At 52.5% G+C, this 24,240-nt stretch overlaps 1 protein-coding gene across 9 annotated transcripts in view; it reads right to left on the minus strand.

The window, feature by feature from the left end:
• Positions 1–1,083: 1,083 nt before the first annotated feature.
• ASAP1 (ArfGAP with SH3 domain, ankyrin repeat and PH domain 1) overlaps positions 1,084–24,240 on the minus strand; it is a 379,170-nt gene continuing 356,013 nt past the window's right edge. For all 9 annotated transcript variants that reach the window (XM_051844826.3, XM_051844821.3, XM_089335707.1 and 6 more), the window contains 5 exons: positions 20,479–20,548; positions 17,701–17,759; positions 9,500–9,993; positions 6,592–6,714; positions 1,084–3,702 (listed from right to left, as the gene is read on the minus strand). In XM_051844826.3, coding sequence (XP_051700786.1) covers positions 3,628–3,702; positions 6,592–6,714; positions 9,500–9,993; positions 17,701–17,759; positions 20,479–20,548 — 821 coding nt within the window. In that variant the 3' untranslated portion in view covers positions 1,084–3,627. The remainder of the gene's footprint in view (positions 3,703–6,591; positions 6,715–9,499; positions 9,994–17,700; positions 17,760–20,478; positions 20,549–24,240) is intronic.

Below are 24,240 nucleotides of genomic sequence, written 5' to 3' on the forward strand. Positions count from 1 at the left end.
CAGCGCAGGGTCCTGTGTCGTTCCTCCACGAAGAGGGGGAGCGACATAATGGTGCCGTGACTCGGATATGAAGCCTAGGCAGGGCTTAGTGTCGTTCCTCCACGAAGAGGGGGAGCGACACCTCCCAAGTGTGTTTTCCCGCTGCATGCAGTCCACAGGGGGCACTGCGCCCCAGCGTGTGAACGGACAGCGAGTGCATCTACCCACCTGCACGGAGGAGTGCAGGACTCCGAGCCCGGTGCTGCAGGATCTCGTGCTGTGGTCTCAGGCTGCCTCCCACCACCGCAGTTCTCCCCGGCTGGAACCTGGTGACGCAGGCTGTCTTCCTCACTGTGCAAGTCCCAGCGGTGGCCCTGGGTCCAGAGCCACTCGTGTGGATTGTCCACTGAAGTGATTCGGGAGCCGACGCTCCCTCACCCGGGGACCACGCTGCCTGGGCCTCATCTCCATGCTCTGGGAAGCCAGGCCCGCGCCTCTCGTGGGCTTGCTGAGGACAGAGTGAGATGCTGCAGGAAGGGGGCCTGTGCTGGGGTGACAGCGACATGGCAGAGGCAAGCACCTGGCACTCAGTCCACGCCGGGTGCTCAGTACCTGTTAACATGTAATCCTCGCGCCATGCAGGCACCCTGCCCTCCCCACGTGAACAGGAGCAGAAGTGGACGCTGGGAATGGGGGAGGACCCAGGCAGCAAAGCCCATCCTTTGTAGGCACAGCAGGTGCCAGAGTTAGGCATCCAGGGTGAGCTGGGACGGGCGCAGGGGACGACTTGTGTTATGTATCCGCCCTCAGCACAGCCAAATGAAGCCTCATGTTCTCCAGTCTGAAGGGGTGGGGGTGGGCGTTGGCCACCGCGGTTGTCACCTGGTGTGCCTGGGTCTGATCCCTGGCTCCATTCCTGCCTCCGGCTTCCTGCTAACGCAGACCCTGGGAGGCAGCGATGATGGCACAGTGATTGAGTTCCTCGACCCCAGCTTTGGTCCCTTGTGGGCATCTGGGGACTGAACCAGCACACAGGCACCCGCTCTCCAAATATTTTGTTTTAAAGGACTAGTGGACACTCACAAAACGGCTTGATTTCAGATATTTGGGATCAACTGAGAATATGTTTATTTAAAAGCAATTTTAAATATTAAAAAAGGTAGAAATTAACACATACAGTACTGAAAAACTCACATTAAATACATGTGAAATGACAAGTGTACTGACGCTTGATGGTAACATCCAGATGAGAGGTCGGGGTTCACTAGTGGCACTGCGGGTTCCTGTACAACATGTTGAAGTTCTAGGCATTAAAAAAATAAATAGCAATTGCTGTTCAACAGTCAAACAAGACACATACTATTTGCAGAATAGAACTTTCCCTTCTGGAGGAAACAACTAATTTGCTATTTTCTTTGTAAGGTTTCATACCTTCAAAATACTATATCATGTACAAAACTGCAGATAGTGGCTCACTGAGTTTAAGAACAAGATCAGATTTCAACTGAACAAGATTGCCGAAGGTATTTCTACTTTTCCTATGTCCCACAGTAAACTGGACTAGAGAGAACTCAAATTCCGGATGGAAAACAAACACAAAACCAGCCAAAAAAGTTTCAAAAAGTTAAAACAATGCATGTGTGTAAGCTGGGAAAAAAAAAAGACATTGACGCTGTGTCATTTTAGACGTGTAACTTTTGCTTTAAAAAACAAAAAACCAGTTTGAGATCAGGCCACAAAAATGAACAGCTCCTTAATCATGTGAATGGGTGAACTGGGACACCGAGCAATTTCGAGGCTGACTTCCTGTCCTGATACCAGTGTGGCTGAGATGCCGCCAGGCCCCGACGGGCATGTGGACTGCGAGCCCATGTCTCGGTCTGCTGTGGCAATGCACACGTGCCCTGACACCGAGGAAGCAATTGCTAAAAGTCATCTACCAGTAACAGCTGATCAAGTATTCTGCAGGTGTGTCATGCAATGTTTAGTTATGAGGAGGTGATTATTCAGTTTTCATAGTAACCACTTAAGCAGAACTAAATTGATAATTCACTGAGCACTTGACTCTGGAGGACAGAGGGCTTCTCCTAAGGGTGTGGCTGGGAGTTGTGCTTCTGTGAAATTAACATTTCTCTTTCAATGCCAAGATCATCTGCTTAAAAACACTAGTCTTCTGTGCTGTTGCCAAAAGAGCAGCTGAAGCCGATGTAACGCCAGACCACCACGTGGTCCCACGGGCCGCAGGGTACGGCTCTCCCGTTCTTTCCCCAAATCTGGATGAAGTGCAGCCCGGGATGCTCACAAGGGTCTTAATGGTCTGATGACAAACAAGGCTGGGCTGCAGAGAGAACAGGGAGGGGAGGGACTCCTGGCAGGGAGAGCGCAACTCACAGCAGCGATCAGAACCCTGGTGAGGGAGGGACCGGGCTGGGTGGTGGCCTGTGTACCGGACAGAGCTGGAGGCTGGAGAACTCACCTACGGCCGGGCGAGAGCGAGGGCATGGAAGGAAAGCTTGATTTCAGCCCCCGGCCTCTGCGGCGGGGAGCTGGCTCTGATGCTAAAGTTCTTCACGTGCATGACCTTTTAAGAGTTGACGTTTCTCCAAGAACAAAACTGAGAAAAAGGACTGAAAATGGGCACACTGGATGCTTCGACACGCTCAGCGTGGCTGTCAATCCACACTCGGGAGAAGGCCGAATGACTGACCAGAAACGAATATTGTTGCAACCTTATAATTTCTGCTTTAATGGCAATCAAGTTTAGAAAAATGTACAGTTCCACTTATCCACACTATTCCTTTATAAAAGGCAGATTTCAGGTAAGCTTCTAGATGCATGCATAATGGAGAGGCTAGTATTTTTTGGTGGTCCTTGGTTCCTGAAAGTCGAACTTAATCAGGCGTGTTTTAAACTTTTTGTCAAAATAGTCATGAAGGATATGTTATTTTTGCATAATGAGGTAACATCTCGGGGCGGGCACTCATCTTCATAACAGTATAAATCCACTCATCTAAACCTGCATGAGGCTGTGTGCCTTTAAAATGCCACAACGAGTGCTGGGTCAGTCGGTGAGTATTTCGCTGAAGGAGTAACACTTACATGTAACTGAGCACTTTTCTGTAATAAATACCACAGTAGGTTTTTGTAGCTGTAAACTGTGTACACAGATAGGTTAACTACAGGCTGGTCTGTCATGGAGCCAAGAGTTTCACCTGGAGAACAGAACCCACCTCTTCGCTAATGTTGCATTTTCAGTAACACAACAGAGAATACTGCATTGTTAGGAACAGAGAGTTAATTCTATGCCCTTCAACGGTCGCTGGAGACAATTTCTACTTGCAAAGCCAGCAGTTCCTATATTCTTGTTGTTTGCATGGAAAACAGCACAGAGAGAGATATAAGTGCTAGATGCCAAGGATGGCTTTGGCAAACCAGTAAGGCGCGCTGGGTCCCAAGGCTACCCTACCACTGGCGAAGGAAGAAGACCACAGGGTATTCACAACACACAGTCTATTTCCCCCGGAGGTGCCCTTCCACGAGTTTCTGACTCTGTAACAGCAGCTATATACACGTTGTGCACAGGACTCCTTACAAGGAGGCAGCAGTCTCGCAGGAAGGAGGTGGACGATCTCACGGGTCGGCTTTCTGCTAGTCGGACAGGATGTGGACAAAGGACACTGGAAAGACCCCCTTCCTTTCAGGCTGTCCCTCGATGTGCCCAATCTGCAGGGAGAAAAGACACTGGTCAGGCCGGAGGCAGCAGGCAGCTGCCTAGGACCAGCCCAGTCCAGCACAGAGTCTGCCACAGACCTTGCCCGCGCTCTTGTGAATGACAGAGAGCTTAACGACCAAACCACAGAGCAAAACAGCAAGCGGCAGCACTCATGTCTGCTGAGGACTGCCAGTGGACCCCACCGCACCCATGCACACGCAGCCCGAGAGGTGGGCTATCCTGTCCACGGCCTCACACAGGCCTCTGTGTGTGAGCCCACGTTCTGAGCCAGGGCTTGGCCCTTCTAGCTTGGAAACCTCAGAAAGTCGTGCTTAGCCTTCTCTACGAGATGGGACCAAGAGGTTCTTTCTTCCCAGGCTTGCAGAATTCTATTTAAAAAAAGGAAGGGGGGAAATACATGGACAGGAGTGCTAGGTACCAACTGCCTGTCTTCTGGTTATTACGGAGGGAAAGGACATGGCGCATGTTTGAGAATGATGGTGGCTGATGGACGTTTACTGCCTGCTGCATAAGCTGCAAAATTTTTCTGGTTACCTCCATGCAATCAGTACTGAGTGAAAGAAAAGCCACACCATGCGTCTCTAAGAAAACAGGATCATACATATTGGCTTCCAATGACAAATATGAGGGGTATTCAAAACGTTCATGGAAAAACATGCATGAAATTCACAAGATATCTGCACCCAAATAAACTAGTCTTGTACTTCTCCTTTTCCATGACCTTTCTGAAGTACCTTCATATACAGAGTGGAGGGCAGTTTTCAGGGGGGCAGGAGCAGCCAGGCCGGGCCCGCTCTCATTTCTGCTCTGGGAGGTACCCGCAGGTTAGAGGGTGGTGGGAACAAGGGCTGTGGGTCCAGCACAGAGCTGGTCCCTTTATTTGCCAGCCCTGTGCCACGCGTGCTACTGCAAAGTGCAGTTACCGGTGAGACCTGGCCTCCCCTTCTCCTGTAGGAGTTGTCAGCATGCCCGAGAGAGGGCGCTGTGGGCATCACTGTGAGGGTGAGTGGCCCTGTCTGTACACCTGGTGCGGCACGTGTTGGCGGCACAGCATTCCCCAGGAATGATACAAGAGACAGCAGTGAACACTTCCCACTTCTCACGGAGTCTGCTGGCGTCACCAGTTCCTCAGCAAAGAACGTCACCACAGGGTACTGTCACACCGACGGATTACAGGCGAATTCTCCCACGTCCTTCTAGGGCGGGATTATCATGTCCCATTTTCCAGAGGGAAACCAAGGCTTCCGGGGGGACATACTTTACTCAGGGCCACACAGCTGGTCACTGACTCCAGCAGGGGCTGCAGGACCCCACCTCCCTGTCACCGAGTTGCTTCTCCAGCAGGCTGTGTGCCGGGAGCACGCCCGCCTCTGCCAACACAGAGGCTGGGAGCTCCACCAGGTGTGCTGCAGCTAGTGGCTCGTTGAGAGAGAAGACTCCACTGCTTCTCAGCAGGGTTGCATAAGCTCAGAATGACTGCTTCCTTTGTGGAGGAGGGGCGGGGTCGCCTGAGCACAGGCCGTGAGCACCGTCTCTGGCTATGGCCTGGATGCCTGTAGCACCGGCACTCCCAGGTCCTGACCATGAACATGCCTTCAGATAGTACCAAATGTCCCTGGGGAACAAAACTGCCCCCAGTTGAGAACCACTGCTTTGCTTCAACCACAGCCCCTACAGTTGGCATCAATAATGCAAAGCTACGGTCTAGGCCAGAAAGAAGAAATGCCAAAGGTGGACACCCACACATACGTGCGTGTGTGTGTGTCTGTGTGAATGTGTGTTTCTGGGTGTCAGCAGGTTCTGCTGGCCCAACTGTGCCTTGCAGGTCTCTTTCCCGCAGAGACCTTCTGGGTGTGAGGGGGCGCAGGCTGTAAAGGAAGTGGGATTTGCAAGACGAGGCTGGGGAATAATCAGCAAAGAAAGTGAGACTACCGGCCCTTGGTCTGACAGTGCCCACAGGCAGACTTACTCCCTGGGCGGCTGCACACAGCCGGGGCCTCTGGTCTACCCATGGGCATCGTGGGGAGGACACTGACGCCCTTCCTTTCTAACACTGGGACAGCAAGTTCCAACACAAAAGCAGTGTTCATAGATTCAGAGGGTCCCCGACGCACGGGGGATGGTTTGACCACATTTTCTGACTATGTGCGGTGTGGAAGCAATACATTCAGTAGGAACTACTCTTCACCTTCCGATGTTTTCCCAGGCTACTGACAAGCACCCTGGTGCTCCCTCACAGGGCTGCGCGGCCTCAGTGAGCACAGCTTCCCCAGGGAAGCCACCGCCCCTCTAGGGTGTGTTGCGACACTCAACTAGACTGGTCGGTGGGTTAGGTGTAGTACATGCACTTTGACTAACGGTCCCGTCTCCAACTGACGATGGGTTCACCAGGTCGGAACCTTGGCACGAGGCAAGGAACATCTCCGTTCTCTCTCATCCTCCTCCTAAGGTCATGTGAGGAGGGCAGCACGCCCCACTTTACAGAGAGACTGCAGGTGGGAGCCAGGATTGCGGCTGAGGACTGAGCCTTCTGGCTCAAGCCTGGGCACAGGGTGGAACAGCGAGGGAAGTGTTCAGGGTTTAGAATCCTGACCGTGCCTGCAATCCGCCACACCTTGCCCGTCCAGCTTTTCTGAGCTTTGGCTTGGAGTCTCCCAGTGCCGACAACTCACAGAGCGGTAGCACATGCCTGGTAGAGCGCTGCGGCTGTCTGCAGCCTACTGGCCAGCGGCAGGGAAGACACTCCCTGCGACTGGCCGCTGGGGACGTGACACTGCGGGCAGGACGACTCCGTGCTGGAGCGTGCTCTCTTCCCACTGCGGCCTCGGCCTGCCCAGGGCCAGGGCTGAACAGACAGACAGACAGGTGTTTGTACGTACCCACCACTCCTGGTCCTCTTCCCCTGTGACGACGATCACCTCTCCCTCGATGAACGTAAGCTCATCATCGTTGTCTGCCTGGCAGTCGTAAATGGTCTTCACGCGCCTCACTTTATTTTTCCCCTTAAATAAGCAAACGGGGTTTTAGCTCAAAGAAGGGACAGACTGAAGGCACAAGGACAGAACTGAGTTCTTTATGAGACAGGAGACCTTGGGCAAATGACTTCGCCTCTGCGTTAGCCATCAGGCGTCACGGGGGTGTTTTCAGCAGAAAGCAACCGACAGGGGTAGGAATCAAAAACGCAGCTTCCCCAGACAGCACGAGGCTCTCGGTGCTCCCCCACCTACACCCCCAGCCTGCAGAAATGACAGCAGAGTCTAAAAATGCTTTTAGGAAACATGAAACATGATGTAAAGCAAAATGTGCAGCTTCTGCATATTCAGTGTGCAGCACAAACACATTTCTCAGTTCCCTCATGCCAAACCCAGGCAGTACACGCAGGGTACACGGCAGGATCAGCCGGGCCTTGGGAAGATTCTAGGCACTTCCTAAAACAGCTTTCATTTTTTGACCGGTTCTGAATTGGGCTTTTTATTGGCTGGACTTCCAGTTCTTCACGAGCAGGAAGATGGAAACAGAGACATGTCTTATAGTACCCAGTTAATAAGATTTAGCAATCAAAGTAGTAAGCCAGGGACAGGCATTTGGCCCAGCAGCTAAGAAAGATGCTAGCGACCCACACCAGAATACCCGGGTACAGTACAATCTTCTGCCTCCAGCTTCCTGCTAACGCAGACCCTGGAAGGCAGCAGTGATGGCTTTAGTGATCGGGTTCTTGCTATCTACATGGGAGACCTGGATTGAGTTCCCAGCTCCTGGCTTCAGCCTTGTCCAGCTCCAGCCACTGTGAGCACTTGGAGTCCATCAGCAGATGGGACCTTTCTCTCTCAGATTTAAAAAATAAGGTGTATGTGGGGGATGGGGACAGGAGGGCCGGCCTTCTGGTACAGTGGGTAAGCCACCCCTTGGGAAGCAGGCATCCCGTATCAGCCACTCCACTTTGGATACAGTTCCTTGCTAATGTGCCTGGGAAGGCAGTGGAAGACCACCCAAATCCTTGGGCCCATGCTGCCCAGGATGGAGTTCTTGGCTCCTGGCTTTGGCCTGGCCTAGTTCTGGCTACTTTGGGCATGTGGGGAGAAAACCAGTAGATGGAAGATCTCTCTGTCACTCTGCCTTTCAAATAAATACACAAATCTTTAAAAGACTAAAAAAAGAAGGTGGGGGGAAGCGGTCTCTTTAAATGTCAGGAGACTTTCTCTGCTCTCTGGTTTCCTCCTTATTCACCCTGATGATAACAGCTGCTTCCTCAGCTTCCCCTGGGACTGTGCTGGGGCGAGTGTGTGAGCGGCTGGCAGAACAGTGCTGGTGGGACATTTTCATTTCCTCTCTCTGTGAGCGATGAGAAGGCCCACACTGCCTTAAACTCCGCCAGTGTGGATGAAATGATGCAAACGACTTGACACGGTGTGTGCAGCTCTGCTGGAGTTCTGCACATGTTCAGCAGTGCCTGGGAGTCGTGGCAGATCCCCCTGGCGGACAGCAAAGCACTGCCACACTCGGTGGTCTCCAATCCGGGCGAAGATGGGTTCTATTTTCCTTCCCTTCCCTCTAGTGGTGCTGTGACACTTTTATCCTAACACTGCTTAGTAACAAAGTGGGGGGCAAGGTGTAGAGCTGCCACCTATGACGGGAGGACTTGGGGTCTCCCCCAGGACCTGTGCTCCTCAGCCTGGGGTGTGGGGGTCCCTGTGAGGGGGCAGTGGTGTGTGAGACAAACCTGCATCTTCCTGGAGCACCACGTTGCCTCAGACTTTGGGGAACGAGCACTTTGATATTAAAATGAAACTGGTTAAACGACAGAGTCGAAAGCGTTTCATGAACATGATGCAACATCAGGCTGACAAAATCCTGCCTGGGAAAGTCTCTCTGAGCTTCCATTCTGATTTCTCCAGGAAGAGGCAGAGACAGGCTCCGACTTACATGGAAGCTTTCTTTTTTTTTTTGACAGGCAGAGTGGACAGTGAGAGAGAGAGACAGAGAGAGAAAGGTCTTCCTTTGCCGCTGGTTCACCCTCCAATGGCCGCCGCTGCAGCCGGCGCACCGCGCTGATCCTGGCAGGAGCCAGGAGCCAGGTGCTTTTCCTGGTCTCCCATGGGGTGCAGGGCCCAAGCACCTGGGCCATCCTCCACTGCACTCCCTGGCCATAGCAGAGAGCTGGCCTGGAAGAGGGGCAACCGGGACAGAATCCGGCGCCCCAACCGGGACTAGAACCCGGTGTGCCGGCGCCGCAAGGTGGAGGATTAGCCTATTGAGCCACGGCGCCGGCTGGAAGCTTTCTTTCTAGTGACCGAAATGAAAGGGGAAGTTCCACCCTGGGGAGTGACCTCGCGTCTGAGCGCTAGGGCCGCTCAGCGTCCGTAAGCCCAGTTACGACAGTAGCGCCTTTCTGTGTTTGAGAACCCTGAGGCTCCGAGTTAAGTTGCCAAGGTTATTTGTGGAGCCTTCAAAAAGTTAATGGAAAATGTCTATTTTGAAAAATGATGCATGGACCTCACTTTTTTTTTTTTTGCACCAAAATGAGTTTGTCTTTTAATTCCATTTTCCATGAACTTTTTGAGGTACGTCTGTGGAAGGCAGGGAAGCCAGGTCTTGAAGCCCCTGCAGTGCAGGTCAAGGCTTGTGCCTGTGACCACCAGGCTGCACCCCTGCTAGGCTGGGACCTGAGCACACAGAGCAGCCAGTCGGGTGAGCGAGCACCCGCTTTCTCCTGTGTCAGCTGCAGCACACGCCCGCCTGCCAACTCCTGAAGCACAGCAGAGCGCCCGAACCTCGGCGCCCACCCACCGTGTTGATTTTTCTGGGCAGTGGTATCGGCGTCTCTGGCAGAGTGGGCGTGATGAGGTCATTGGAGTCTTCGGAGGCCTGCTTCTGGATGGCGTCCTTGGGCTGCACATTTGGGGAGAGATCTACTGGGTGCGCCTTCTGTGTGACCTCCGGCGGCTTGGGCGCGACATCTCCAGGCTGGGACTTTGCCAGCAGGTCTCCTAGCTGCGGTTTGGGGGGCAGGTCCTTCATCTGTGGCTTAGGAGGCAAGTCTGAGAGCTGGGGCTTCGGGGGCAGGTCACCCAGCTGGGGCTTGGGGGGCAGCTCTCCGGGCTTAGGTGGCAGATCTCCAATTTGGGGCCTGGGAGCCAGTTCTGTTGGCTTCGGGGACAGGTCTACAGATGGTGGCTTTTGTGGCAGCTCTGCCAACTGTGACGATTTCTGAAAGATTTCAGGCGGGACACCGGCTTTGTCCAGGGACAGATGATGGCTGGTTTCCGTTTTCCTTAGTGCCACTGCAGGAAACAACCACAAAGACAGGTCAATGGAACTGAAGAAGAGTGTCCAGCCGTTCTCCTGCTGTGGCCAGCTGGAGGAGGCACAGTCCCTTAAAAGAGCACTGCTCTAAGGCCAGCATCTGGATGTGTCTCCAATTCTAGCTCTAACACTTACTAGCTGTGTGACCCTGGACAAATTACACCACCTCTCGGTGCCTCAACTCTCTGGATTGCCGTAAGGATTATGTTAGTACGTGTAAAGGGTTTAGTGACAAGCATTATGACTGTAACAGCATCATTACATTCCTTGAGCCTAGGATTCCTAGTTTCATTCATTTCCGTAGCTCTGGTTCCCGGCATGGGGACCAGGTATTTACTGTGTGTTCAGCGAGGAAATAGCTAAGGCACACAGAGTGAATCAAACTGAGGGTTTCATCCATAAAATATAGTGCAATCAGAAAAATATTTATATTTTTTCATTTATTGGATGTGGAGCAGCCGGGACTTGAACTGGCACCCTTTTGGGATGCCAGCATTGTAGGCCGTGGCTTTACCCGCTACGCTACAGCACCAGCCCCCAGAAAGACATTCTTGAAGGAGAAGGAAGCGGGGAGAGAGGAGGAGGACTGCTATGAACTGTTACAAGCTGTACTGGAGCTGTTTCATGCCTGGCCTGGGTGCTACATCCCTTCCCGAGGAAACCAAATACAAGGGCACCTGCTCTTGGGCTGCCCTGGAGCTCCAGCTGATGTGGTGTGGCTCAAAAAGTTCAAGTGGGTCAGTCAGGTTCCTCTCTTGGAAGGCTGAAACTGGGCAAACCACACTGAGGCTGGCAGGAACTGGGGGAAAAGGCTGCGGCATTCCCTGGGGTGATGGCACTAGGAGGCCTTGCTGTGAGCCAGGCTGCTTGTGGGGGAACAGAAACTGTGGGTGCAAGTTCCCCGTGCTACAGTATCAGTTGTAGCAATTTATCCTGAAAAATGATCAAAGTCACGCAGAGACTTCTGTGCCAGGGTGTTCGGCGCAGCACTATTTATAAAGAAAAATGGCAAAGTGTCTGAATGTGGAGCAGCAGGGGACAGCTTAGACAATGGAATACTACAAAACTAATACAAATCATGCTGTTGTGAAACTAATTTCATGGGAAATATTTATCATGGGACTAAAAATCAGCTTAAGGAAAAAAAAGCACAGGGTAAAAAAGACAGAGGATACAACGGCACACCAGTCATCTAGGGGGCAAGACTCTGAGTGGTTGGTATTACTCTGTATTTCCCAGATATTCTGTAACGGATGGATATATGGGTATCACTTTATAATAATGGACAAAATGAGACAGCATCTCTCCTTTAGGGGTCTCTGCCCAACCTCTGCTTCTCTTATTTCCATGTTAGCTTGGCCATTTCTCCAATTCAGAGTCTTTTCTGACCACATTCTTAACCCCTGAAGTGCAGGCAAGGAGGCTTTTCTCCACAGTTGATGCATACGGCGTGTACTGCTAAAGTGAGGCACAGCAGAAATAGAAAAGGGATGAAAATCCCAGCCCATTCACTACAGAAAAAAAAACAAAAAAATTACTCCACATGGGCAGGACTGACTGGAGAGAGCACACGACAGGCCCTTGGAAAAGCTGCGTGGGACACTGCACACCTCTTCAAGGTTCACCCCGAGATGTGACAATTCTGCACTGAGAACTGACGCTGAGAGTACAGCTAAGGAAAAGGCCCACGTAAAGATGCTCACTCCAAACTGTCAGCCTGAACTGCCAGCAAACAGGGAGGCTGTGCAAGCGATGGCAGTGCACCTGCTGCACGTGCACCCCAGTGTGATGCTTCAGCAGAGTTCTCCAGTGTGTGAGAAGTGCTCACTGGAAATGCGCCTGGAAGCAGGCAGCATGCAAGACTATGTTTGCATTACAGTGACAAGGGGAGGACCATGTGTATTCTGGAAGGGATCAGGGACTTGTACAGGTGAGTTGTTCATCTAAAAATTCCTTTGACGTTTCTGTAGCATTTTTTTTTTTTTTTTGACAGGCAGAGTGGACAGTGAGAGAGAGAGGCAGAAAGGTCTTCCTTTGCCGCTGGTTCACCCTCCAATGGCCAGCACACCGCGCTGATCCGATGGCAGGAGCCAGGTGCTTATCCTGGTCTCCCATGGGGTACAGGGCCCAAGCACTTGGGCCATCCTCCACTGCACTCCTGGGCCACAGCAGAGAGCTGGCCTGGAAGAGGGGCAACCGGGACAGAATCCGGTGCCCCGACCGGGACTAGAACCCAGTGTGCCGGCGCTGCAAGGCGGAGGATTAACCTAGTGAGCCGTGGCGCCGGCCTTTAGCATTGCTTTTTGCTGTTCAAATTGGCTCTACTGTAGCAGTCTGTGAGAAGAACTTAAACTAACTTTTTAAAGTGTACACAGGAGACGTGAGACCTGCAGCCCTGTCCTCTTTCACACTACCCTGTGCCCCTAGTGGGTCACAGCTGTGCCCATGGAGAACCAGGAAAGGAGTCTGGTTGGACAGGGCTAGCATCAGCTGAGCGCGGAGCTCCAGGTGGGGCCGCAGCCTCTCCCCGAGCATCCGAGATGCCTCTGGTGACTGTTCACCTGCCAAGGCGGCACCCCGGGCTAGAGAGCCAAGCACCCTGGGGCAGAGCCTTTCCACTGCTGCAACCCAGCACCTGGCACACGGCCTGCATGAGCACAGGCACTCAGGCAGTCCGGGGAACGAATTCACACAGTCACATGTGGGCTTGGGAGGTAAGACCCAGGCATCGCCCCGCCCCTACCCGTCTGCTAAATAAATGTTACGTGCAGTGAGTTTAACTTCCCAGGCCTGCTTCTCACACACAAAGATGTGGACAGTACTGCTTCCTTCATAAGGGGTAGATGTGGTTCTATCAGATGCAAAAGTACCTGACTCATAGCAGACCTGCGGAAGATGCAAGAATCCTGCACATCAGATGAGGGGAGGGGGCAGAGGGCTGCGGGCCACCGGCAGATTTTCTCAGCCCAAATCGCAGCCCCTGTCACCACCACCATCATGATGAGAACAGTGAGGGCCCTGCTGTCCTTGCCACTCCTGGTTCTGGTGCGAATGCAGTGGCCCGGGCCTGTTACAGGGACAAGGTGAGGCTGCTGGGCCTCGGCACAGCAGGCAGGGGGCGGGGTGGCCTTCCTGAGATCGGCTCTGCTACCTTCCTCACTCCTCTCCTCATCCCTCCCACACGCACATCCTCCTCCTCCTCACTTTGCAGGGGAGGTCGCAGAGCTTCCCCAAGTCACAAATGGAATAAGGGATGACAAGTTCCTAGCCCAAGAACAGCTGGCGTCGGCACTGTGGCACAGCAGGTAAAGCTGCTGCCTGTGACACCAGCATCCCATATGGGCGCCGGTTCGAGTCCCGGCTGCTCCACTCCCGATCCAGCTCCCTGCTAATGTGCCAGGGAAAGCAGAGGAGGATGGCCCAAGTGCTTGGGCCCCTGCACCCATGTAGAAGACCTGGAAGAAGCTTTTGGCTCCTGGCTTCAATCTTGCCAAACCACAGTCATTGTGGATATCTGGAGCATGAACCAGCAGATGGGCTCTTTCTCACTAACTCTGCTTTTCAAATAAATGAATAAATGCATCTTTTAAAAAAAAGTTGTGGTCCAGAAGAGGATGAGCATTCGGTGCCATTTGTTGGCATATGCTGTGCCCAGCACTGTTCCAGGTACCTGGGACAGAGAGGTGGCTGCCTGCGGGGAGCTCCCGTTTCAGAGGGTGACCAGGAATACAGAGCATGCTGGAAGAGGAAGGCAGAAAAAGCAGCGGAAGGAAAGAGGTGCTGTGGTGTGTGTGCGGAGAGTGGTTACAAAATAGCAGGCTTAGGGAAGGTCTAATAGAGCGAGATTCAACCAAAATGTGGAGGAAAGGGTACCTGTCATGTTGATATTTGGGGCATGGTGGAGGGCTGAAACGGCACAGACAGAGGAAGAAGTGGAAAGGCTCCGAGCATGGAGTGTGTGTAGGTGTGTGTGTGTGGGTGTGTGTGTATTTACAAGGAAGCAGTGTGGGGCTGGTACCATGGCACATGGGATAAAGCTGCCGTCTGTAGTGCTGGCATCCCATATGGGTGCCAGTTCGCATCCTGGCTACTCCACTTCTCATCCAGCTCCCTGCTAATGTGCCTGGGAAAGCAGTGGAGGACGGCCCAAGTCCTTGGGCCCCTGCACCCACGTGGGAAACCCGGATGGGGCTCTTGGCTCCTGGCTTCTGCCTGGCCCAGCCCTGCCTGATGGTTGGGGCTGTTTGGGGGAGTGGACCAGCAGATGGAAGAGCTCTCTCTTCTGACTTCCAAATAAATAATAAATCTTTAAAAAAAAAAAAGGAAGCAGCAGGTCTGTGCTGCAGGAGTGGAGTACCCAAGGAGAGGGTGATGAGGCAGAGGCTTCCGATCAGGGGAGACCTGAAACCCCCAAGGCTTCTGAGAGAGAGAAGGAAGCCCTGGATTGCTGGGGACAGAGCAATGATGTGACTGAGCGGGGGTCAGCCTGGCTGCTCTGCTGAGAGCAGACTGCAGGGCCAGGGTAGAAGGCTACAGGCAGGTGGGACGTCCCAGTGGTCCTGCCAAGACCTGGGTGACAGTAGGGACGTGGTGAGAGGGCCCTGTGTTTTAACCGCAGTGGAAAGGAGAGCAAGCAGGGCTGTGGGAACTGCACATGGGGACTGAGAGGGAGGAAGGAGGCAGGCCGGTCTCTTAGGTGGGAAGGCTTGAAGACCTGGAAGGATGAGATGGGAGGAACAAGTCTGGGGGAGAATCCTGAGGCTGCATTCAGACTTCAACATGGAGGGGAAAGGCAGTCACAGATCAAAAGCAGCCCATGACCACGACCTGTGGTGCACCAACCTATGGACACAGAGCTCACAGCTGAGGATGACGCAACAGAGCGGGTGGAGAAACTGTGAGTGCACTGAGGAAGAACAGGGAGGAGGAGCAATGGACAGTGCCAGAAGCTGCAGACAGGCCAAAGAGGAGCGGGGCTGAGACCTGGCCGCTGGCTGCTGGCCGCTGGCCGCGTGGAAGGGTCTGAAGAGAGCATAGTGGAGTGGCTCCTGGCTTTGTGCCTCGCGGCTGGGAACACCACACGAGGCACAATATGACCCGGAAGTGGTTCTGCAAACGCCTGATTAGGTCTGGACTCAACGCCCAACTGACAGGAAACACGGAGGACAGGGGAACATGCTAGGGGAACATGGGGCTGCAATCAGCAAATCCCAGACGGGAAACAGCTCACAAATAACTCAGTTCCTCAGCGAGTAAGTTACCAGAAAAGGAGGCTGATGCAAGGAACGCTTCAGTCTAAGGAATGAGACAAATCAGTCACCTGTAATGTACAAGCCTTAGTTGGTCCTTACTCAAATAATTTGCTTTTTAAAAAGGCCCAGTATTTTTGAAACAATTAGAAACGTGAGCACTGAGTATCTGATGATATTAAGGGATTTTTTTTTGAGATGTGATAATGAGACTGCCTGTGTATAAAATGCTACGATGTCTGGGATTTGCTGCGGAATTACTATGTACAGCTGGTAAGTGTTGGAGAGGAGTATCTGGGTAGGGTGGAGAAGGCTGCTTATGTATGCTATGAGATGGTTTTGTGTGAGGGGACCTTAAGAAGCTTGTGGAAGTGGTGGGCATTTGGCCTGGCAGTTGAGACGCCAGTTAGGGCACCCATATTCCATGTCACAGTGCATGGGTTTGAGTCCCGGATCCAGCTCCTGATTCCAGCTTCCTGCTAATGCACTCTGGGAGACAGCAGGTGATGGCTCAAGTAACTGGACTCTGTCACCCACACGGGAGACTTGCATTGGGTTCTCAACTCCCAGCTTTGTCCTGCCCAAACCCAGGTGTTGCAGGCATCTGGGTAGAGAACCAGCAGATGGCAGCTTGCTTGCTCTTTCTTTTTGCCTCTCAAATTAGAAAACCAAAACAAAACATTTTTTGTATTAAAAAAAAAAGGTTTGTGGAAAGCAGAATTCTGGTACAGAAAAAACTGAAAACCAGGCACAGTTTTTTCATAATACACATTTTCCATGAACATTTGGAAGACCCTGTTTGCAGATTTCACACAATGAACTTATCTTTTAATTGTACTTTCCATAAAATTTTTGAAGTACCCTCCGTATATGTTTACTATAAGATATTTCAAACATTAAAAAATCCACAGAAAAAGAGAACGGGAGGAGAATAATGGGGAGGTTGGACGTGGGCTGAGTGGGAGCTCTGAGCAACATAGTGGTGCGAGGGAAGGTAGAGGGCAGTCCCCGAGGGTGGGACAGGCAGGGTCTCCCTGGGACCACGTGGCGGGCTTCTGTTTGGACTCACTGAGAAAGCACAGGTTGAGTCCTCCTAAGCAGAGACGCAGTGTGGGCTGGGAAGGCATGAGCCCGGACGGCCAGGAGCAGGAAGGCGTGGTGTGAGGTTGGGGGACAGGACGGTGGGACCCCCACCCTGACTGAATGCTTCTTCCAGCCGCATCCAGCTGTCGGATGCAGTCCAGTGAGCAGAACACAGTGCAGGAAGCGTGGGAAGATGAGGGAGAAGGCTAGGTAGTGGCTCTGGTGAGGGGCTGATGCTAGGGTGGCAGGGAAGGGTGGCCATGAAGCAGGGAGCACAGGGAGCAGGTGGCAGCAGCGTGGCGGGTCCCAGTGGGGTCTAGACATTGTTGGGGTTTGGGAGCTGGAGGAGCAGGTGGAGGGATTCAACGGTCATATGTGAGTGACACAGGGTGGACTCGGGCAGACTACAGATGGGGTAAAGGCACCTGGGGAATTTGCCTCAAACCTCTCTGAGATCAGGACAGCTGTTTGGGCAGTTGAAACAAAAAATACAACAAACACCAAGCACGAATACCACTGGGCAACCTTGGGGAAGCCTTGCATCCTGCTGCATCGGGGCTCCCTCACGCTACTGCACAGGATCCTGGCCCCCCCAACCAGTCCATCACCTTCTAAATGTGTCACCTGACTGAGGAACCTTGGGGAGGGGTGGATTTCAACCACCCAACCAACACTAAACCCTCGTTTACTCAAACGAGGCCACAGAGCACTGGACTCTGGTCAGAAGTCTGGCTGCCAGCACTTGACAGTCCTCAGAGTCATTATGGGCTCCTCTGAGCCCATCTGCACCTAATGTAGGCCCTGCTGCCTTGCAGGGTCATGTGAGGAGCGAATGAGCCGTGTGCTCCTGAAGGTGCCGCTGACAGTAAGGCACAGAAGAGCGGCGGCGCTGCCTTCAGTGTCGTCACAGGAGAACTGAGGTTTTGGTCATGACTGAAATGTGGTCTTAGCGTGGCACAGAGGCAGCACGCACAGACCCTGCTCCGCTGTCTTTCCCGAGCCTGGGCATCTCCCCTCTGCAGGGCACAAGCTGTCCCAGGGACAGCAGTGAGGGGTTCACGGGAGCAGGACTTCCTTTGGCCCTTAAAAACCTTACGAAGCAGGTGTTATCCTCCCCTGTCTACAGAAGAGGATTGTGAGGCTTCTTCAGTGAGGCTACTAAGTCACTTGTCTAGAGCCACAGACCTTGTAAGTGGTCGAGCTGGTACTGGCTCCCAGGTCTCTCTGCTTTTACAGAGGAGAGGCAGCGGTGCTGGGGGACCACAAACATGTGTCTTCTGAAACATGTGTTAACGCTTAGGAGGGTGTGATGACACTTTAATTACATGCAAACACAGGAGGGAGAAATCTTACCTTTCTGAGGTAGTTTAGGAAGAACTCTTGGGCCAAGGGCAGTCTTTGCAGAACTGGTGCTGATTAATAAATAAATAAGAATTACTTAGGATCTAAAAGTGCTGTCATATCAACAGTGATATATCATTCAAGGAAATCATAGGCATTTACAGGAAGATTTCAAGAACCTTTCAAAATGTCTTTAACAAAAGATTATCACCTATTTTCTCTATTTTTCCTTTGGGTGGAACAGGAAAATGGGGGAAAAAAAAGTCGATTAATGACAAAGCCAAAGTTCTCCATCTTTTCCCAGTGGTAACAACATTTATGAAAATACTTACTGAGTCATGGCCCCACACAGAAGCACTCACCTCACACAATCCCACAGGCAGCCCTCGTCTGCCCCATTTCCAGGCAGGGATACAAAAGCGACACAAGTGTCCCTGGCTGGCAGGTGGTCTGGGCTGGTCAGTGGTGGCCACGGAAATTCAGTGGGCCTCCAGAGCCCTCACTTCCTCCCCTGGCCAAATCCACTGCTGGGTTCTCAGGCTTCCAGGCTGGCCCTGGCTGCGGCCTCCATTTGCTGGACATGCAAATGAGTAGGGGGAAAATGCCCAAGTCCCAGGAAAGGCCGTCCCACCACCACGTGGTCTCAATAAGCCAATGAGGCATCTCTTAGTTGGAAACTGTCTTTCCCTGTAACAAGGAGCTACAGTTCCCAGGGCCAGGGGCACTGCACACCTGAAAGGCAATGGCAGCCTGAGCCACGTCTGCCTGGAACCTTTGTATTCTGTGGCTCTCCTTGTGTGTCCTCTGACGCCTAAGCAGTGGCATCTTCTACTACTTTCTATCCTCATTAGATTTAGCAGGAAAAGGGAGAGGCAAACCAACCACAGAACCACAGAAGAAGGCCCAAAGAAAGAAGGTGAGATGCACACGTTCTTCTCTGCCATCCTGACCCTCAAGCCCTCGGGTCTGACTGCTCTTTCTCAACTCCCTGGAAACCCTCCCAGCCGTGGAGCCTGGAGGAGACCAGGCTTGTGGCAAAGCCGCTACACTAACAAGAAGCAGCAAACACGAGAGGGCTCGGCTTCCAACGGTGCTGGAACCTGACTTCCTCAAGGCAGTTTCAGCTTCTTCCCAGGGCAGCACAGCTACGCACGGCTGCAGTGTGAGAATGTCATTTGATCTTGGCCACGTATGGACAGCCAAGGCCTCCAGAGTCATCACTTCCTTACCCAGAAGTCTCTTCATCAACCACGTGTGCTTGCACCGGGGGTTTTCCCTTCCTATCTATCTATCTATCTATCTATCTATCTATCTATCTATCTATCTGCCAGGAACTCCAGACCACTGCCACTGGGGGTGCTGTGTGGACACATGTGTGCCTGTACGCAGGTGGGGGAAGGAAGACTCAACAAACCATCAGATGTCTCTAGTTTCCCCTCGGCTTGATCCTGTTTCACAACATTTTATGGATGCCTGCTGGGTGTCACTCTTCCAGCTCTGGAAGCAGGCTGTCTGAACTTGAGCTGCAGGAGGACGCAGTGAGGCGTCAGAGGTGGGTATGAGGGTGAAGAAGGGGCATGGGACACGGGAGAGAGAGTGCTGGCTGCGGGACCACCTCTGCGGGCCTCAGTTTCCAATCACCTTGTAGAAGTGAGGATGACGGGCTCAGGGCCTACCTCACAGAGTTGTATGGATTAAATAAGATAGTGGTTATTAAAAGAAACGAAGTTCTGTTTTTCCACCTATTGCAAACACTGGAAAATAACCCCTTGACACAGCAGCTCTGTTCCTGAGGCTGTCTGGAAGTGGCTTGTCGTGTCCATATCTCAGATCACACCTCGAGAGAAAACGCTTTGGGGTGCAGCTGGGATTAAAACTGCCCCCAGCTCTCTGAGTGTCCACAGGAGGAAAGGCACACCCTTTCAGCCCAGCGCAAAAACAAATCTTACACCTGGGCACCTGTAAAGGGCCCTATTCTTTTTTTTTTTTTTTTTTTTTTTTTTTTTTTTTTTTTTTTTTTTTGACAGGCAGAGTGGACAGTGAGAGAGAGAGACAGAGAGAGAAAGGTCTTCCTTTGCCGTTGGTTCACCCTCCAATGGCCGCCGCTGCAGCCGGCGCACCGCGCTGATCCTGGCAGGAGCCAGGAGCCAGGTGCTTTTCCTGGTCTCCCATGGGGTGCAGGGCCCAAGCACCTGGGCCATCCTCCACTGCACTCCCTGGCCATAGCAGAGAGCTGGCCTGGAAGAGGGGCAACCGGGACAGAATCCGGCGCCCCAACCGGGACTAGAACCCGGTGTGCCGGCGCCGCAAGGTGGAGGATTAGCCTATTGAGCCACGGCGCCGGCTTTAGGGCCCTATTCTGACATCTGAAAATCTCTGGGTTATTGTATCAGGTTTCCCTGGAGACTACATTTCAATCCCAAGTCTGCAGAAGGAGTCGTAAGCTTTCTTAAAACACGAAAATTAAAAACAAGAACGTGTTCCGGCGGGCACCGTGCTGAGGCACACCGTGTGACTCTGACTACCAGGGAGGGGAGCTGAGTTCCCTGCCTGTCATCGCACGGGCAGAGCTGTGCTGCCAAAACCATGGTCTGTCTACAGAGGGGCTGGGCCAGCGCCCTTCGCTCTGCGGTGAGATGCGCATGCAAGCGGACCGTGAATGCCTGGTCTCTCCCTGGAACCAGCACCGCCCGCTGACCACGCTTTGAGTAGCACTGGCAAAGTCACTACCGGCCACGTCCACTGCAGCCAGGAGCCCGACAGAGGAGGAAACTTGCCAGGGCTGCTTACCTCGACTGCTGAGAGAGCCCTTCAAACTTGTTTGCAGTCTTACTTGAAGATGAGGAGCCCACATCGTTTCCTACGAGGAAAACCGCAAGTCAGAAGCTGCATCTGCAACACGGGTTACGCGGGCTTGGCAGACAGACAGGCACTCCTCAGGCTCCAGAAAGGCACTTAAAAGACTCCACCCAGAACGAATGCATTTCTGGCATTAAAGCAAAACCCAATTCAGCACTGTTTGGGGCTTTCACAAGGTTTTTACTGCTAGCATGGGAGTTATGTCAAAGAAGCAAGCAGCCTGCTCCCTGGTAAGGCCTCTAAAAGAACTTGGGAACTTGGTGCTGAAGCTCTTGTCCCTTGCCTGTGGGGCAGAAAAAATAGAAAGATTTTGAATTCACCTAGAGATTCCCATGTTGGGAGACCAACCCCAACCAGCCAGACTCAGAAAAATACAGTAGTGACAACTGGTGCCCTGTTGGGCAAGGCCCCACTTACCCACTCATCATTCAAACACTCATGTTTGTTAAGCATCTACTTTGTGCAAGGAATGCTGTGAAGCAGGAGGCACAAATGCAAACCAAACGTCACCGCTCTGGCAGCACAGGGTCTGGCCTGGGAGACTTATGCACAGGAACTGTACTAATAAGGTGGAATGAAATGAATGTTGAATTAGGTAGGTTGCTGTGAAAATGCAGAGGAAATAGTGCAGAAAATCTAACTGGTAAGAGGGGGCAGGGAGTGTCCCTTGAGGCACTAAACAGGTGAAGAACTTTGCAGCTGGGGGAGCAGCAAAAGCAGAGGCAGACGAGTCCAAGTGCACCTTGTCCAGGTCAAAGGACTGGTTAGAGTAGAATCGGGCTCTTCCGAGACCACCTCATGGCAGGAGAAGTACAGGACAGTGCGGGGGCCCCGAGCTGCTAGGCACCCAGGAGGAGCCCTGGGGACCCACAGGGCACAGCCAGGAGCTGAGGCTCTCCTTCATCTCCCTGCCTGCCCTGCCAGCAGCTGTTCTGCAAACTCCAAACGTTCTCTTCCTTTGGCATATGCTGCTCTTACCCTGCTGACACACCCGTGATACCACCTGGGGGCAAGTGGGGCGGGGCTGGCTGAGCGGCTCAGAAACAGGAAGGCAGACAGCAGAGGACGGGGTTTGTGGAAAGACCTGAACCAACCCTCCTGCTACACGATGCATCTGCTCCACAGCACCAACAGCTGCCCAGGTGCTTCCAACACCCCCCGGCCCTGCTTCCTTACACCCCCACCAAGAGGCACTGGCATCACTGCTCCCCTTCAAAATTCAAGAAAGTGAGGCTAAGCCAGTGAGTGGCAACCGAGTGACATGCCCGCGTCCCTACCATGGATCTGTGCTCTTCAGTGTCCATCACGAATGCCCGATAGTCACACGAGTAACAGCAACACCACTTGCTGAGCTCTTTCCATGAACAAGGTACTGTGCTCAGTACCTCAAAGTAACCATGCTCAAGAAATGGGCAATAATCGCTGCCCATGTTATGTGAGTTTATGAAGAAGCAGGGAGGAAAGCAAAGCAACTTGCCCAAGCTGAAGTGGCAGAGAAGGGTCAGAGCCCACGTCCAAGGTCTGTCCTCTGAACTACCTCATGTTCTCATCCCCCAGACCTGCTTAATCTACTAACCCAGGAAGGCTGGCAGAGCGCTAAGACTGGACTTCCCAGGCAGAATGTTCTGTAACTCCAGCATATATACACAAAAAGCAAAAAAGCTAAACCGGCATTACCTGGCCCAAAGACCTTCAAATGACTTTTGTTGAATTTTGATAAGATTTTCCTCCTACTCATCAAGTTAGCTCCAGGAGCCTGTAACTTAGTATTTCAGGGCTTCTTTAGTTACCTCTTAGGAAATCCTCTGAGCTCTGATTTCTTTCAGGCAGGCATTCCTCTGCCACACCACATTCAATGCTGAGTCTCTGGGGCTGGATATCAAATCTCACCCATTCAGACTTAAATGAGCCATAACAACCACAATGTTTGTGGAATCAACTGTTGCATTTGCTAATTCCCTTTCAAGACAGAAAACATTAACCCACATATGCCGGAGTGAAGCTGGGGCCAGAGAGGCTGCTGAAGCCCCCAGCTCTGAGTGGTCCCTGTGCGGTCACACGGCTGAATCATCAGACCAGGTGTGGGTGTTGCTGCCCAACATGGACAGGCCCTGCTAACCAGAATCCTCATTTAACCTTCCTGTCTGCTCACTTAGGGGACTGGCTGTCCTCTGGAGACACAGTTGCCATGCTCCTGTAACTGTGCCTCTTCTGTCCCTTTCCCTCCCGTTCTCGGTGAATTCCTACACCACCTCCCCGTCACACGCTGAGGATTCTCCTCCTCCTCATGAGCTGCGGCTGACAGTGTGGATTAGGGAGCCAGAGAAGGCTGGTTCTGAATTCTCACGGCAGCTCTGAGCAGTGACTGGGATCTCAGTGACAGCTTCCTCTGCGAGGCCTCCACCTCCTCCTGCGCACCTTGGGGTTGACAACAGGAAAAGGAAGTCTCTGCCCCAAGGCTCCTTAGCAAGGCAATGCTAATTTGAAATGCACTTACTGGGCATTTCAAACACTGAGCTCTTTTTCACCTCCAAGTCCTAGCCTTGAAATGTGAGAAGTGAACCACTTTGTGGGATAGTTTTTCATTTACTATTTGCTCTACATTAAAGAAAAATTCGACCCAGTGGCTGATGGTGAACATCAGCGATTCCCAGAGGTCAGTAAACCAGGGATTGGTAGACTCTGGATAACTACTCAGACTTCCAAGATGTTCATCAGTGTACGTTACAGCCTCCCACGACAGCCACTGCAGCACTGTCTCTGAACGTCAAAGGAGAAGGGTCCGGTAAGAACACTGGGGTCAAAATCTGCAGTCTGCTTCTAGCTACTGTACAAGACCTGATGTTACGGATTTTGTGAAGAGATGGTACCCTTGGTACTTTTACTCTTCCGCTGTTCTCATTTCCTTAGCATTTAAGCTGCATTAAGATATGTTCATCTGTTATAAAGTAGGTTATCAAAAACAGGGAGAGGTTTAATGAAATGCTACTTCAAAATTCAGAGGCCTGTTTGTTTTCTTATCAAAAGCCTGCCTGAGAAGTCTCCTGAGACAGATGGCTGTGCTCATCAGAGGAGGGACTGCAGTCACGTGACGCCTGGGCTATTTTGAGCACGATGGACGTTGCGATTCTGCAGTGGCCATCCCTGCCTGGGCAGAGCTGGAGCCGCACACATGGCACTGTGCTGTAGGGGGATGGAGTGGCACTGATAGTGGCGCACGAGCCAAGTGTGACTCACGGTGGAGGCAGGACCTGGCAGTCACGGCCACTTTGCAAATGAGCTGAATGCCAGAAATGCCCAAGGAGACCAGGAGGAACAAAGTGATGGGAGAGCCAACCAGCGGCGTAAGTTTCAAAGCTCGACAGGTGGAGCCTTCTCCTGGTGGAGGAGAGGCTGCTGAGAGAGACAGAGAGAGAGAGAGAGAGAGAGCGAGAGCAAGAGAGCGAGCACCTATCTACTGGTTTACTTCTCAAATGCCTGCTGTGATTTGCACTGGGAACTGGGAATCAGATCTCCTGCATGAGTAACAGGAACACAACTGCTTGAGCCATCACCACTGCCTCCCGGGGTCTGCATCCGCAGGAAGCTGGAAGTCAGGATTGGAGCTGGGACTTGACTCTAGGCACCCTGATACAGGATGTGAGTACCCCATCTGTGGTACTTGTTGCAGCAGCTGTAGGAAGCAGGTTTCTA

The sequence above is a fragment of the Oryctolagus cuniculus genome, chromosome 6 (assembly GCF_051225735.1).
Source record: "Oryctolagus cuniculus isolate XC-2025 breed Fujian yellow rabbit chromosome 6, ASM5122573v1, whole genome shotgun sequence".
NCBI classification, from domain to species: domain Eukaryota; kingdom Metazoa; phylum Chordata; class Mammalia; order Lagomorpha; family Leporidae; genus Oryctolagus; species Oryctolagus cuniculus.